Below are 14,696 nucleotides of genomic sequence, written 5' to 3'. Positions count from 1 at the left end.
GCATCTTCAAAATCTACACCAAAGTAAATTAAATATTCACAATTCATCCCCATTTTCCAAATGTTAGGATGCTTTTGAATGCATGTTCACCGTAAATTTTTCGGTTGGGCTGCGCGAGATCTGTCACACTTTTCAGGTACATATTTTGGTAATGCATTTTGTCAAATTTTGTTTTAATAAACCACAAGTTAATACACCATTTGTCTAGTAGCCATTTGTCTAGTACCATTTGTCTAGCACACCATTTTGTCAAAGGGCATATTTCCTTGTTAAACAACATTAACTTTATCGGTGTAATTCATTCCTAATCAACATTCGTTATATTAGGTTAGGCATAACACAGCTAAAAAAATGAAAACATTTTGCATTTTTAGACCAGCCCCATTCTTATAATAAGAACACTATAAAGTGGATATTACTTGCCAGCATATTTGCAGTATACATAAAAGTCAATTTTTTTGTCATGGATCCTTCAAAACATGCCTTTGGAGCTTCTGGCCCGACACTTTCACTTGTGGACGGAATTAACATGGAAGACCTATGCAACGAAAAGCCTCAAGGTATAAATACGGTAAAGGCAGGGTCCCGGTGATCCGTAGGTAATGAGTTTGAATCTCGCGCAGGCTAGTTGTTTTTCCAGTAAATATAAAGACTGTAGGTCGCTGTTTTTGAATATAAAAAATTTACAAAAAAAAATGGTTTTGTGGGGCAAACCAACTAAACTTGAGATATAAGTATTTTCAACATAAGACTGGGGTTAAAACCAAGTGTTTTTATTTGGCAAATTGTTTTATAAAAAAAGTTGACCATCTCTTTATTTTTTAACCAATTTTGGTTAGCCCTTTCTGAACCTAATAATAACTATTTTATTTAGAAATTGAGTTTTCAGCAGAGCAGCTTGATGAACAGATGACGGGATTGGACTTGGGTAACAAACTCTATTTCGGCAAGTTTCATTTTTCACTGTTATATTTATTGGCAAACATTTGCGTTACCTGGTAAATGTTGCACTGAATATGTGAATAACAAAAATCACCTTGACCATTGCAAGATAAATGTCGACCTTAATTCCTGATCAGTAACAGCAAAGTACTCTAGAAAAGCTAGCAATTCAGATCAGACACAATTAATAGATCTTAAAAGATATATACATATTTTGCCAATCAAGGCATCGTCAGCATATTTTATTTCGAATGAAGATATACTGACAATGCCTTGATTGGCGAAATATATATATATAAAAAATAGTGTTGAAAGACAGACTCAGAACTCAACAAAATAAGCACATTTTTTCTGAATTATGACTCCACAGTCCTGGTCAAGTGGTCAGGCCATTACGATATACATTGTTATACAACTACCCTAGGCTATGTTCAACAATCCCGGTATATTGTTGTTTTTAACATTTGACTTTATATTTTCTGTAATTAGATGATATCAAGAAAATGTCATACATATTAGATGATATTGAAAACTCAACAGACGAAAAAGATTCCATATCGTGGTTTAAACGGGTCTGCAAACCAATGGTGGTAAATATAATCGTTTGGTTATACAAATAAGTTTAAAGCCAAATTATGGCACTTTATTTTTAACTTTTGAGTACTTACAAGCAGGGTTGCGGAGTCGGTGAAAAATAACCAGAGTTCGACACCGGCCAAATTATCCACTTACAATAATAATGGTTGGGAAATATCCAACATATGCTATTCCGCATTTACAACTTAAAGTTGGCAGCAATACCAGCTTTGAAGTTTTGATACTTCACATGTACCTGTCTGACTCAGAACTCGGGTAGTTTTACGTGGTCTTACTCAAGAAATGATGATCCTTTTGGATTGTTAGTGTTTTTTTTTATTTTCTTAGAATATAACTAGTGACGGCGGAGTTAGAAAAGTCGTCAAAAAGGAAGGTGTCGGAATTGTGGCAGTTCCTGGTTCAAGAATCCGAGCCAACTACAACGGGTATTTTCTAGAAATTGACCGATATCACTTTTTTGAACCGATACCCAATTTTGTCAAGCGATACCGCTTTTTTATGTACCTAGGAAATGTTCAAAACTTAAATTATATGAAAATAAAATCCAAATAATGTTTTAGTTTATATACCTTTATTAAATATTAAACTATTATTTTGCATATTAACTTGGCGTGATGCTAAAACCCAATTTTTTTTTCTTTAAAAAATGGATAAATTGTTTGTTGTACACGAAAAATTATGTCTTATTTTTGTACTAAAATATCGGCCTACATTTACCAATACCGATATATCGGTAGTAAGCCAAATATCGGTTGATATTATCGGTCTATCTCTAGTATTTTCCATAGACACCGTATTTTTGGTCTTGCATACTGGACAGTTAATGCTTCAATTCTTTTCAGGCATACAGCTTTAAAGTATTTGTGTTGAATTTTATGCTACCTCTTAAAAATCATAAATTGCAGTTTAAACAGTTTGTCATTTTAGTTACAGTTATAGTTTATCATTTTAAGTGTATTTCTTATATATATATATATATAAAACATTAAAAAAATCTCAATACAGTTCACCATTTTGCTTTACAAATAGAGTTAGCTCCACCAGACAACATATCAATTTAATTTTTTTTTTTAATCCCGGGTATTCGGCACCATAACTTAAAAAAATTGTCGGTTTTTCTGATATAAAAAATATCACCAACCCTGTTAAAGTCGTTTCCTGAGATGCTTTATTTGCGCTTACCAGCGGAAAAAAAAACTTGATTAAATTTATTCTATCAAAAAATGCGCTTTTTTTAATGAAAACAAATAAAGGTGCTGACTTTTATACAAGAAGGACTTGTAAGATTGCAGAAGCATGACTACAGACCATTAATGAGCTTAATTTAATCTTTGGAGCTAATATAAAATAATGTTAAACGTCATAATGACAGAATGCTAGGTAGAATTTTTTCGTCGGAAATCCCGGGATTCCCGGAAATATTCATTTTTCAATCCAGTTTCCCGGGAGTGAAAGAATCCGGTAAAAAGAGAAACCCTAATATCAACAGAAATGAATCACTCTTCTGGTGTAAACGAATTACCAGCTGAAAAAAACGAGAATGCGTTAGCCAGCTTATGTACTAAAACGTTGGTTTATACTTCGTTTACATCAGAAGAGCGATTTCTATCTATTTTGCCTTTTTGGTATTTTGTTTTATGTATTTACCAGTGGTTAATTTGTTTTATGTTACATAAATTAATGGTCCGGGAAGATTAAATGTATGCAACAGTAAAACATCTATAGCAGTGTTTCTTAACCTTTTTGGTGCTCGTACCCCTTTAGCTTTCATGAAATTTTCTCGTACCCCCTGTCTACAATGGCTGACGGAAGTAAATTAAATTGTAATGATAGGTATTAAACTCAGTCAATATAATTTGTTTTTTAGGTTGCTTTTCGTACTTGCCTAAATACAAATATGCCTAAATAGTGCATAATTTCACACTGCATGTCATACCCCCTGCTTTGGTGCTTCGTACCACCGAGGGGTACATGTACCCCTGGTTAAGAACCCCTGATCTATAGAATAAAGAAACCAAATGTTTTCTCTTTAGTTTCCTTGAGGATTTAGACGAACCATTCGATTCAAGCTACTTCCGTTCATCGCCATTAGAGGTAATGCAATTTGTAAATGCTACAAATTTTTTTTTAATCTTTATATTATATTTTATTAACCGAATAAACCTAATTTAACAGTAGCAATTTTAGTTGTAACATATGATTAATATAAAGAAAAGGTTTTAATATTAGCGGAAACATAACATATTTTTATATTTTTTTAAGAATATTTTAGAAAAATGTTGATATATTTGTTATTCATTTGTATACTTTTGTGTTTTTTGACTCTTTATACAAGATAACCTTGGGAAAAGGTGGTGTTATCCAAGGGTTGGACATTGGAATTGCCACAATGAGAAAACATGAGATAGCAAGGTTAGAAGAAATCAGATATTTCTTTTTAATTTCGGACCCATTTCCTACTTAAACTGTTAATTTGTAACGGTAATTCTATTATACTTCCAATTAAGGGTGTCCGATAATTTTGGATAGAAACTGATACCCGATGCCAAGTGGTAGTATCGGTACCCGTCCAATACTAGGTATCGGTGCCGTTCTTATACCAAATTAATATTGGAATTTGGCCATGATTTGTGATCCAACGCAGTCCGAATTGACATGTAAATTGATTTAAAAGCAGTAGGTTAATACTAAACTTATTACCGCTAAAGCAGATTTTGAATTAACCAACTGTTGAAAAATTGCTTTGAACGTTTCATTTTATTTTTTTTTTTTTGAGCACTGTAATGACATCATTTTGTATCAGATCTGATCACAATAATTTTAGTCTAAAATATTTGGTATTGGTATTGCAATAACATATCAAGTATCAGAAATCCCTAATACTAATACAATAGTTGTGTGTTAATTTTGACGTGTATACAATACAAAATTCACATTTACCTAATTTACTAATTTTCACTATTTTTTTCAATTAAGGTTTCTCATCATGCCGGAATATGCCTATGGTGCTATGGGGTGTCCGCCGAGAATTCCGCGGTATACCCCTGTCTTGTTTGAAGTTGAACTCTTGTCATTTTCCGACTCAAGCATCTTGGATAACTACGAAGAACTTTCTTCTGAGGAAAAAAGAAATCTTCCTTTTGCAAGGTTAGCCCTTAAACACAATATTAAAATTTATTAAAACTGCATCTACATACCACTATTTTGTGCTATGGTTGTTTCTTGACTCTCTCCCTTCTGAGCCTGTGAGGCTCAGTTGGTAGAGCGACAGTCCCGGTAGGACGGAGTTCGTGAGTTCGAATTTCACCAGGCTAGTTGTTTTCTAGCGTTGTCTGGCTTGCACTATAATCCTGATCATCCGGACTGATTTTGGTAAGCAGGCATCTTGTGCACTATGTATCATGTTAAAAAAAATGGACTTTTCTAAACAAACCTGTAACTAAAAAAACCTGGACTTTTTGAAAAAACCTAAAAAAACCTAGACTTTTCTAAAAAAAACTGGAAAATCGGTCTGAAACCATACAACAAAATAATTTCGGCAAAAGCAAGATATGTAGTAAAAATGAATTTTCAAGCCATATAATACCACGCAAGTCCAATGTGTGTTTTAAAAAACTAAAAAAAAATATTTTAAATTTTAGTATTTAAGCCCGTAAAACAACATTTTTTTAAGTATTAAAAATCGATAGATAGTAGTTAGCTATAACACTAGATCAAGAGCACTTTTCAAGTAATATTTTTCACTGGCCAGAGTGATTGCGGTCTGCAATGAAATGAAGTCAGAAGGAAACCAGTTCTTTGAGCAACAAAACTACTCGAAGGCAATCAAAAAGTAAGCTTAAATTCTTTTTTTTTAATTTGATTAAAATTCGTTGCACTGGATCAACGGATATACCAAGTCTTTTGGGCAAATCCTGACACCGTCGCTCTACCTACTGAGCTACACAGCAGTACACAGGCTCAGAGAGGAGCGAGTCCAGTAAGCCGTAATCGTTGGTCCAAAAGCAGCTTCAGTAGGGCTAGATCACAGTCGTTAATACTCATAGTGTGTGGCATGTTTTCTTAGATCATACATTTTTTAATCAATTTTTTGTCAGATAAATTCGATCATAAACTGCGAGCAAATATATCCATTTCAACAAAAAGCAAGTTTTCTCTCCAGCACACATAGGTACTTTACGCTACAAAGCAGTTATTTCACTGTATTTTTTCCAGATACCTGCGCGCAGTGAAATAGCAACTAAGTTGACCTGCTCTTATATTGACTTGACTTGAGAATTTAATGATTTTTACTGGGACTTGATGTAGAATTTATCATGCAATATAACTCGATATTGCCTAATTTGACGTCACTCTACACGTGACCGTTGTTCACTGATGAACAAGCCAGACGTAGGAAGGGTTGTCCACTTGACTTGGACTTGGTCGTCATTTTTAGGTTACTTGTTTACAACGCTGGGACACGCTGCGACTCTACATTACGTCATTTATATCGTCCAAGTACATGCGGCATGCGTGTAGTCAAAATATTGGAGAACATTTCACTTTTTATCGCACATATGTTGTTTTTTAGACTCATTCTACGTCCAACTAAAGCCTCCAGCCATTATATTAAGAATCATTCAGAACTTTAACAAAATGCTACCTAATCCTACATAGGCTTTGATATTGATTGCACGTCCAAATACAGCCTCTATCCTTCATGCTCCAAAGTTTTTTTTCACTGTCATTTTTCAGTTACCCGCGCAGTGAACATACTAATGGCTAGACTTTACCGAGGTTTTTCGGGCAAAACGGCTTGACTTGACTTACGTTATTCAGACAACAGACTTGCGTAAGACTTATGTCATTATGTCAACTGTCAAACACCTTTTGTTGAAACCCAGTGTTTTCAATTGATATTTTTAATAAAAGTGGATGATTTGTGTAACCATCGCAAAGCATTTTTTACTGTGTTTTTTTTTTTAGATTACTCCAGTATGGGCTTTAAACCCTTTGATATTTATTTTACGTCTAACTACAACCTCAACCAATATCTTTAGATTTATTCGAAACGTTCACAAACTGCTACCTACTTCTGTATGGGCCTTGATATTCTACGTCTAACTACAACCTCTTAGTCATTACGTCACAAAGCATCTATTTTACTGCCTTTTTTCCAGATACCTGCGCGCAGTAAACATACTTGAAAGCGCCACTTCTTCCGACGAAAATGACGAGCGGGAATTGATAAAAAGTTGCGCCAAAGCTTACGTTAACATGGGCCTTTGTAACCTAAAACTGGGCAATTTTGGCAAGGCGCTGGCCGCCGGTAAAAAGGTGCTGGGGTGGGAAAAAGACAACAAAAAAGCGATCTATATCTGTGGAAAGGCGCTGCGACATCTTGGAGACTTTTCAAGATCAAGGTAGGCCGAGAATTGAACCATGACTATCTATTAACACCGCTGTATCTGTTCAACACCTGAAGGTGCTAATTAATGCCCAAACTATAGGAACTCATACTGATAACAATTGCGTCCCACCCTTTATAAGATGCTTTAATTTACTTTTCAGCCACGTTAACTCAATATGATACAAGCTCGTATCGAAACGTCTTAAACAAATGATGTCGATACTTGACCCTTTTTTGGGGCGGTTTTAGCCTCTCAATGACAAAAGTGCATGATAGTGCATGGGTTTTCTTGTAGCGACCTACTTAATAACGCCAAAACATACAAAATCGAGCAGGCAAAACACAACTGCACATTCTGTAAATGCTAAAAACATTGCGAGAATTTCATATGGCATTACCTGTACTGTTTTGATTTACAAGCGTAAGAAATTGTTACGGTTTCGTAATGGTTCTTTTGTTTGCGCATACTTGCAAGGATTTTATGACCGCAATTGAGTATAGAGAGAAAACGAAATCACTCCGCAATGCCCTTGGAAATTTAAAACGACGCACCAGGGCGCCAAAACCCACAGTTTGAGATTCTCCTGTTTAACCGCTGTTATAAAAACAGTGAAAAAATCAGAATACCGTATTGCGATAAGAAATAAGAATCTCGCAGCATTTCGAGTTAAATGGGCTAGTCTATAAACGTATATCTAGTATACCTGTCGCTTGTTATTAGGCGCCGTCTATCTTTTATCTCTCGTTCTACTTTTTTCCCGCCTTGTAACTCAGTGCTTCTTAATCCTTTTCGAACAGTTCACACTTAGGTTTACCAAAGAAATTGTTCACCCCAGTCAACGCAATGGACTGAACTTAGGAGACATACACCCTGACCCTATTGTACTGCAAAAATAATGAAGAACTAGCTAGTACCTCACAATAACAATTACCAAGAGAAATATCCGGTTGTGATTGTACACTCCAGATACCTGCTCATAGGCTTAGTGTAATGCGGTATCTTGTATACCCCAGTACACCCCACCAATGTGGTACACCCTTTACCAATTCTGGTACACCCTGGGTCTACAATACACCCAGTTGAAAAGCATAAGTGTAACTTATTATCGCGTGATTAAGAAAGCTGTTAACCGGTAAGATGTTTTTAGGAGCTTTTTGCTTCGAGCTTACCGACTCTCCCCCAATTCCAAAGACGTCGCTCATGAACTGAAGACACTTGACGCGATGGAAGTCAAGTTTAACCTGGTCGAAAGGCAAATCTGTCGAAGGATGTTCGCCTGAAATGTCGAGTCTTTTGACCGAGTTTTAAATTGAGCAAAAAACATTTCTTTTAAATTCTTAAAAAAATACCTAATTTTTTCCCCAGAATTTTTTTTTTAAATTAAAAACTCGCAGATTTTTGTTGGCCGTTATAGTACGTAAACAGTTTAACCTGTTTGAAAGGCAACTCTGTCGAAGGATGTTTGCCTGAAATACGCCATGGCGAAATATGGAGTCGTTATGACCGCGTTTTAAATTCAGCAAATAACATTCTTTAAATTGTTGAAAGGACTTCAATTTTTTTTTTTTTTTTTTTGAAAGGACTTCAATTTTTTTTTTTTTTTTTTTTCCGGAATTTTATATTTTAAATTAAAACATTTTTTCACGTATTTTTGTTCACAACCTGGTTAAAGAGCAGATTTGTCAAAGGATGCTTGCCTTAAATTCAACCTGGTGAAATTTGGGGTCATTTGATCTCGTTTTTTATTTATATATGGAGTCGTTTTTCCAATTTCTATGTTCAGCAAAGAATGTCCGGTGAATTGGTAAAAAAAAAAGTTTTTCTCGAATTTTTTTTGTTCTTTGTTCATTGTTATTAAACGTAGGTAGTTTGAACGTTACTTCTTTAAAGCTTCAAGTATTAATTTAGAATTCCCGCAAAAAATGCCATTTTTGGGAAACACTTTTATTAAAAAAAAATATTTTCTGTTGTTTCTTTTTTTTTGGTTAAAATCTTGCCAGTTTCCGTACTGTTAAAACTTTTTAAATTAAACTTACATGGATAACAGCTGGTAAAGAATGGCAGAGATTTTAATGCTGCCTAAAAATAAATTGCTCGGGCTTTTTTCACAACCTTAAAACATCGCAAACGTTTAAAAAACTTGTTCGATTGTTAAACTCATATTTCCGCTTTCGTTGATTTTCTTTTCTTCTGCTATCTTTCTTTTATCGTGGCCCTCTTATTTTTCTTCCTGATGTTCCAACTGTTTCACGTTCTTTTAATAAACCAACACAAGTAAATTGGTCTGCCAGAAAATAAAACTTACTTGTAGATGTCTCCGACATTTATTTCGTTACCGATAGGGACAAACTTACAACCAGGGCTGGGGAGCCGGAGCTGGAGCCCGGTGCTAAGTATTTTCTCTGGAGCCGGAGCCATTGTTATTATTTTTGTGGAGCTGGAGCCGGAGCCATTTTTATGGAGCTGGAGCCGGAGCCCTTTTTATTATTTTTGTGGAGCTGGAGCCATTTTTCAATTTGTGGTGCACAAATTCTAGTTCAAAATTGATTTTTGACAATTTCGTAATTCTAATCTAATTTGAGAAAACTAAAAATAATCTAATTCTAATCTAATTTTAAAAAGCTGAAATAAATCTAGTTTTCCAAGTCTGGGTGGGAAGAGCAATATATAATATACGTGTTGATGTGAACATGCGCCATAAAGCAAGGTATTTTGTTCGTTATGACTGGGGCAATTATTTTGTGACACATCAATGAAAGTCAAAATTTTCACGTAAGGTCAAAATTTGTCAAAAATATTTCAAGTCAAAATCGGATAAAAATGCGCATAAATCGTTAACAAAACTAAAAAACTATAGACATAGTTTTGAAATTGTCGTTCAGTTAACATTTTGTCTAAATAAATTAGTTTTGAGGTATATTTGACAACATTTTAAGTGTATGTCGTAGGCATACCATATGTCCTCTTTTAGGAGGATTTGTCCTTTTTTTCAAGAAAAGTGCATGGTCCTCCGAGGACGCTCCAAGATGCCCAAATGTCCTCATTTTTCGGACTTCGAGTTAGTTGCCTATACTTTCAACAACACTTTACGACAAGACCTTGTGTTTATTTCCCAAAAATGACTGTAGCTATAAAACATGCTGAATTGCTGGTTTAAAAAAGGTTTTCCAACAAATTGCCCTATACCTTCTTGACAATTCTACTTTCGTTTTACTTGCCGGCAAAAAATGTCCTCTTTTTAGGTGTTGAAACTATGGTAGCCCTATTATATCGTCATTAGAGCAAGAGTTCTGCATAATCCCAACAAAATAACATCTAAAACGTGTGGTTGACGACGCCAAGACACTAGTCAACAACAATATATTCTTAAAACTATGTATTTCTTATAGGTAAAAATTTTGTCAAAAAAAATTATTTTCCTTACGAAACCATTTATTTCTTTAAAACGGTCCGCAAAAACACACATTAAAAAAACACACATCTTGCTTAACAATGATGCGTGCTAAAGTGTTCAATGGATGTTGAAATGCGACATTAGATTCGATTGTAGTTTCAGGGAATATATTAAATTAGGTCTACATACAATACTGCGCGTTTTACACCTTTTAATAATGGTATAAACAATTGTTTTAAATAAAGGCTACTGAAAGTGAGAATAAGTGGTGGGCCGCAAGTAAACATCAGGCGGGCCGCAGGTTGGACATCCCTGGTTTAGACATTAAGTGCTCGACTGCTCGTTTAGAATAATTCTCTAAGTAGCTCTACTGCTAGAGGCGCTGCTGTGCGACTTGCAAACAACAGGAATCACAACGGTTGAATTTAACACTGGTAACAAAAGCGCTGTTAATTTCCATTTGTACGATTAGCTTGGAAATCCATAAACTTATTAGAGTTCCGCGAACATTATCATAAACTTTTAAAAGTTGTTTTCACAAAAGGAAGTGGGTTACCATATCATATATGTAGCAACATTTTCATAGATTATGCCAAAATCAAAGTGCCTGTTGGACCCTATGCCCTTCAAAATGGACCATTAAAAACAGTAACAAAAATCACAATAAAGCCAGTAGGAAAAATGTTGCGCCTAAAATTTAAATAAATAAATAAAATAGTTTTCGTGTCTTTAGGAACAACGTTTTAAAGCAATGTTAAACAAGTTCATATTCTCTCCCTAGATTTAAAATGAGTCAGGTGCATTTTTTCTCTTTTTTTGCGCTGATCAAATGAAAAAATAGACATCAGCAAAAACTAGGCCAAAGGGCCCTTCTAATTTTTTTGTGGAAACTTCCCAAGACCACTGAAAAACAGGCTCCTTCTTCACCCGGTTTCAGAATCTATTTTCTACTTTAAATGGGCTCTTGTGCAACAACAAAAATGCATCATCATTTGTTTTTAATAAGTTACACTGAACTTAAATATTTGGGGCTGACTTGGCTTGGAGACAAGGCGATTTAACATGATTTAAAACCTGGTTGATTGTGGATTAATAAATCAACCTTGAACAAAAACTGAAAAAGTCGTTTTAGGAATAAAAAAAGGCATCAAAAAATAAGGATTAAGTCAAAATGTGAGAAAAACAGAAAAGTTCAAAATTATTTTACTGCATTGGATTAAAAAACCTGTCGATAAAATTAGAAAACGGCTATGCTAAAATTAAACTTAAAACACAACCCCAGACCAAGATAAAAAAGCCACTACAAAAGTATATTTTTTGTAAAGAAACTTTAAAAATGCCATTTTGTAGCCTCTTTTAAACGGCCACTTTGTGTCCATGTTAACAGCTTAGGCCTCATGGTCACGCCTTGTGATTTGCTGACTTGAAAAGTAGCCTACGTCACAATGCCGATCGAGCGGCGAAGCATGTCTGTAGAATCTCAAGTCGGAATTTGCTGACTGACTGGAAATTCAACGCAGTCAGCGTTTCTGTTTTTGGGGGAGGGTTTAATTCCTGGAATCAGACTTTTTCGTTGCTACAGTTTTCTGTTTGTGTGAATTTAAAGCCGCCCATTTGTTTTTAATGCAGTTCGTCGAATTTGCAAATGCCATCGACTCCTATTTAAAGGCCAGGAAATAGTATATTTGACAACAAGAGGTATTACGTTAAGCAACGTTGTTCTCAACAAAATGCCAGCCCTGATTGTTTTTAGCTAAGCTAAGCTCACAAACAACTCTATTTCACTGATGACCAGTAACTTCAAACAAATCAGGCACATATTGTGCTTAGCTGTATTTTTGTTGTTTCAAGAAAAGCATTTCACCATAACGTAAAGTATTAAGTTATTTAATATTGCCTTCAACACGCAGTCATTTTTACAGGCAGTTCTGGGTACTTTAATGTAATTTTTTTAACTGCTTTTTAGCTGAAACCTTTCAGACCTGTGTTATCTTATCGGCTTTGAGTTCTTTTTATCCAGCCGGACTCATTTGAATTCACCCAGAAACACAAATAAATCTGTCTTACATATATGTAGCCTACCATTGAAAACAGCAGTCTGACACAATACGTGATTAGTATTAAGATGTAATTTCCACGACCAAAACCCCAATTTGTACAATAAATAATGTTTGTTCTGAAATTATTCTAAGATATTTACATTTACTGCCGACTATCGTTTTGATAGGAAGCGTTTAGCATAATTGCATTCTAACACATCATGAAAGGTAAACAATTTCGTGCGCTGAGAAAAACTGTAAAAATTTAAAGCTAGAAAAATGGTGTAAATTTACTTTTCAGAGCCTTATGTATGTTTTCGCAAACTAGTTTGTTTTCCACACTATATTATTTTATATGTATATGTAACTAAAGCAAACTTGCCCATTTCCTATATAGTTTTCAATACAAATTGGAGAGCTAAAACGGTAAAATAACCTTTACCACCCGATTTTAATCGAGGCCAATTTTTAATTGGGCGTGTAAACGCAATTAGATTCTAGAAAGATCTATTTAAAAAAACCTAACCCTTGGTGCTAGCATTTTCCTAATTAACTGGCAACCCGTTGCAACGTGCAGCTGATTTCGGTGTTGTCATAGAAATTGCGGTAACTCGTGCGTGCAAGCTTTACGCAGCAAAGCGTAACCGAAGAAGCAAAATGCCAATGGAAATGTTGTTACTAAAGCTACAAATTATCCTTTAACCAGTTCTTACGCGTACAGTAGGGTATTGACCTCTTTTGACTTAACAGTAACGTTAATGCGTTTACATTGTTGTTTAGTAAATACAACCAGTCCTCGAATGTTCTTACCTTTTTCAACTAGGTTAGGGGTATTTAAGAAGTCAGCGATTAAAAGCCACATTTCTGGTGTCTTGCAAAAAGAGCCACTCTTTATAAAGGGGTAGGAATGATATAATAAAACGCCGTTTCTTACTATCATGCATAGGCACTGTATCTTTGTCAAACCAGTTTATTTTAAAATGTCACACACCGACATGAAAATAAAATAATTACAAGGCGTTTAGTGTCATGTATGTTTTAAAAGTACTTTTTTAAATGCATCGTTTTCTTGAGAATTCTCTTTAAATCTGGATCGTATTGAGCTGTTGACAATACACAGCAATTCATTTTAAATTGTGTTGGTAATGACAGAACTTATTGCTTGCTACCTATTAAAACAGAATAGTGAAGAGATGAAAAAGTTAAAACGAGTCATTAAGCTGAAAGTAAACGAAAATATTTCACGATTATTAGACCAACGCCAATTGTTATTCACAATGGGGGATTTGCTGAACAAAATACACAAAGCAATCCCGATGTTAAACTTCTAATATTTAACTAGCAATGATATTGTTATTCTTGTGAAAAGTCAGTGACAAAATAAATTGACGACTTATCCGTTTTGACTCACAGTCGAAATAATATATGAAATGCAACAAGAACAAATAAGACGCATAAAACTGGCTGAGGGGCCGCGTGTTGGCCACCCCTGAACTAGGTTTACTGGTCCATAGCTTAATGTCAAGAAGGTGGTTTAAAGTTGGGGGTTCTGGTTTCGTGTTATGTAAGGGGTCTGGTTTCGTGTTATGTAACTTCTCGTTACGCTTGTTAAGCGTACAACTGGAAAAGTAGTTTACTGGCGCCAATAAGCGCTTCACGCAAGAGTAATGGTTCAGATTAACTGTCTATTTATGAATTGGTTATGCAACCACTTAACGTGCTACTACTGACTAAAGTTAATACTTTCGTTGAAATACTCATTCGAATTAAGATAAAGTGATGATGGCAATCCATTCATTTATATGGTGAAATGCATATTAAATCTATAAAAGATTCAGACCTTGCAGACTGACTGTTGTTCAAAGCGGTGCGCTAGTCAAACAATTATAAAATTTTAAAGCTTTTATTGTCGACATTATGTGTTCTGTTAAAGGATAAGATTCTGTTGTTAAAACACATATTAAGCTTAAATGTTGTTTTAACAAAATTTGAAAATATTTTGCACCGAAATTGGCGATTATGCTTAAATTATAGATTAGAATTTTATTTTGACACATCGAACTTAATAACATCATGGAATATTTTAATCCAATATGTAAATTTGATTAACGATACCTATATGAACGCTAATTTAGAAATGGACCCCAACTGTACTTTTTGCCCATTTTCTACGTAAATGCAAAAAAAATTCCGCTTCGCGCGAATCTCAATTATGTTTCGTGGGTATTTTTCAGCCAGTGGTTCTCAACCGCCGGTCCGTGTCAACTTTCCTGCCGGTCCGCCAAATATATTACAATCTTAAATATAAACTACAAAATGCAAGATGTTGAA

At 34.7% G+C, this 14,696-nt stretch overlaps 1 protein-coding gene across 1 annotated transcript; it reads left to right on the top strand.

Annotated features, from left to right (window-relative positions):
* The first annotated feature begins 463 nt into the window (after positions 1-463).
* On the top strand, positions 464-8,212 carry LOC146158152 (inactive peptidyl-prolyl cis-trans isomerase FKBP6-like). The gene is made up of 10 exons (XM_083383831.1): positions 464-560; positions 875-928; positions 1,432-1,532; positions 1,867-1,964; positions 3,573-3,633; positions 3,875-3,951; positions 4,516-4,686; positions 5,291-5,371; positions 6,702-6,944; positions 8,080-8,212. Exons 1-10 carry the CDS (start codon positions 464-466, stop codon positions 8,210-8,212), a joined length of 1,116 nt encoding a protein of 371 aa, XP_083239957.1.
* Positions 8,213-14,696: the final 6,484 nt, after the last annotated feature.

This window comes from Ascidiella aspersa, chromosome 3 (genome assembly GCF_963924565.1).
Source record: "Ascidiella aspersa chromosome 3, kaAscAspe10.2, whole genome shotgun sequence".
Taxonomy (NCBI): Eukaryota; Metazoa; Chordata; class Ascidiacea; order Phlebobranchia; family Ascidiidae; genus Ascidiella; species Ascidiella aspersa.
The sequence above is the reverse complement of the archived record's forward strand: the minus strand, read 5'-3'. Positions and strand labels throughout refer to the sequence as shown.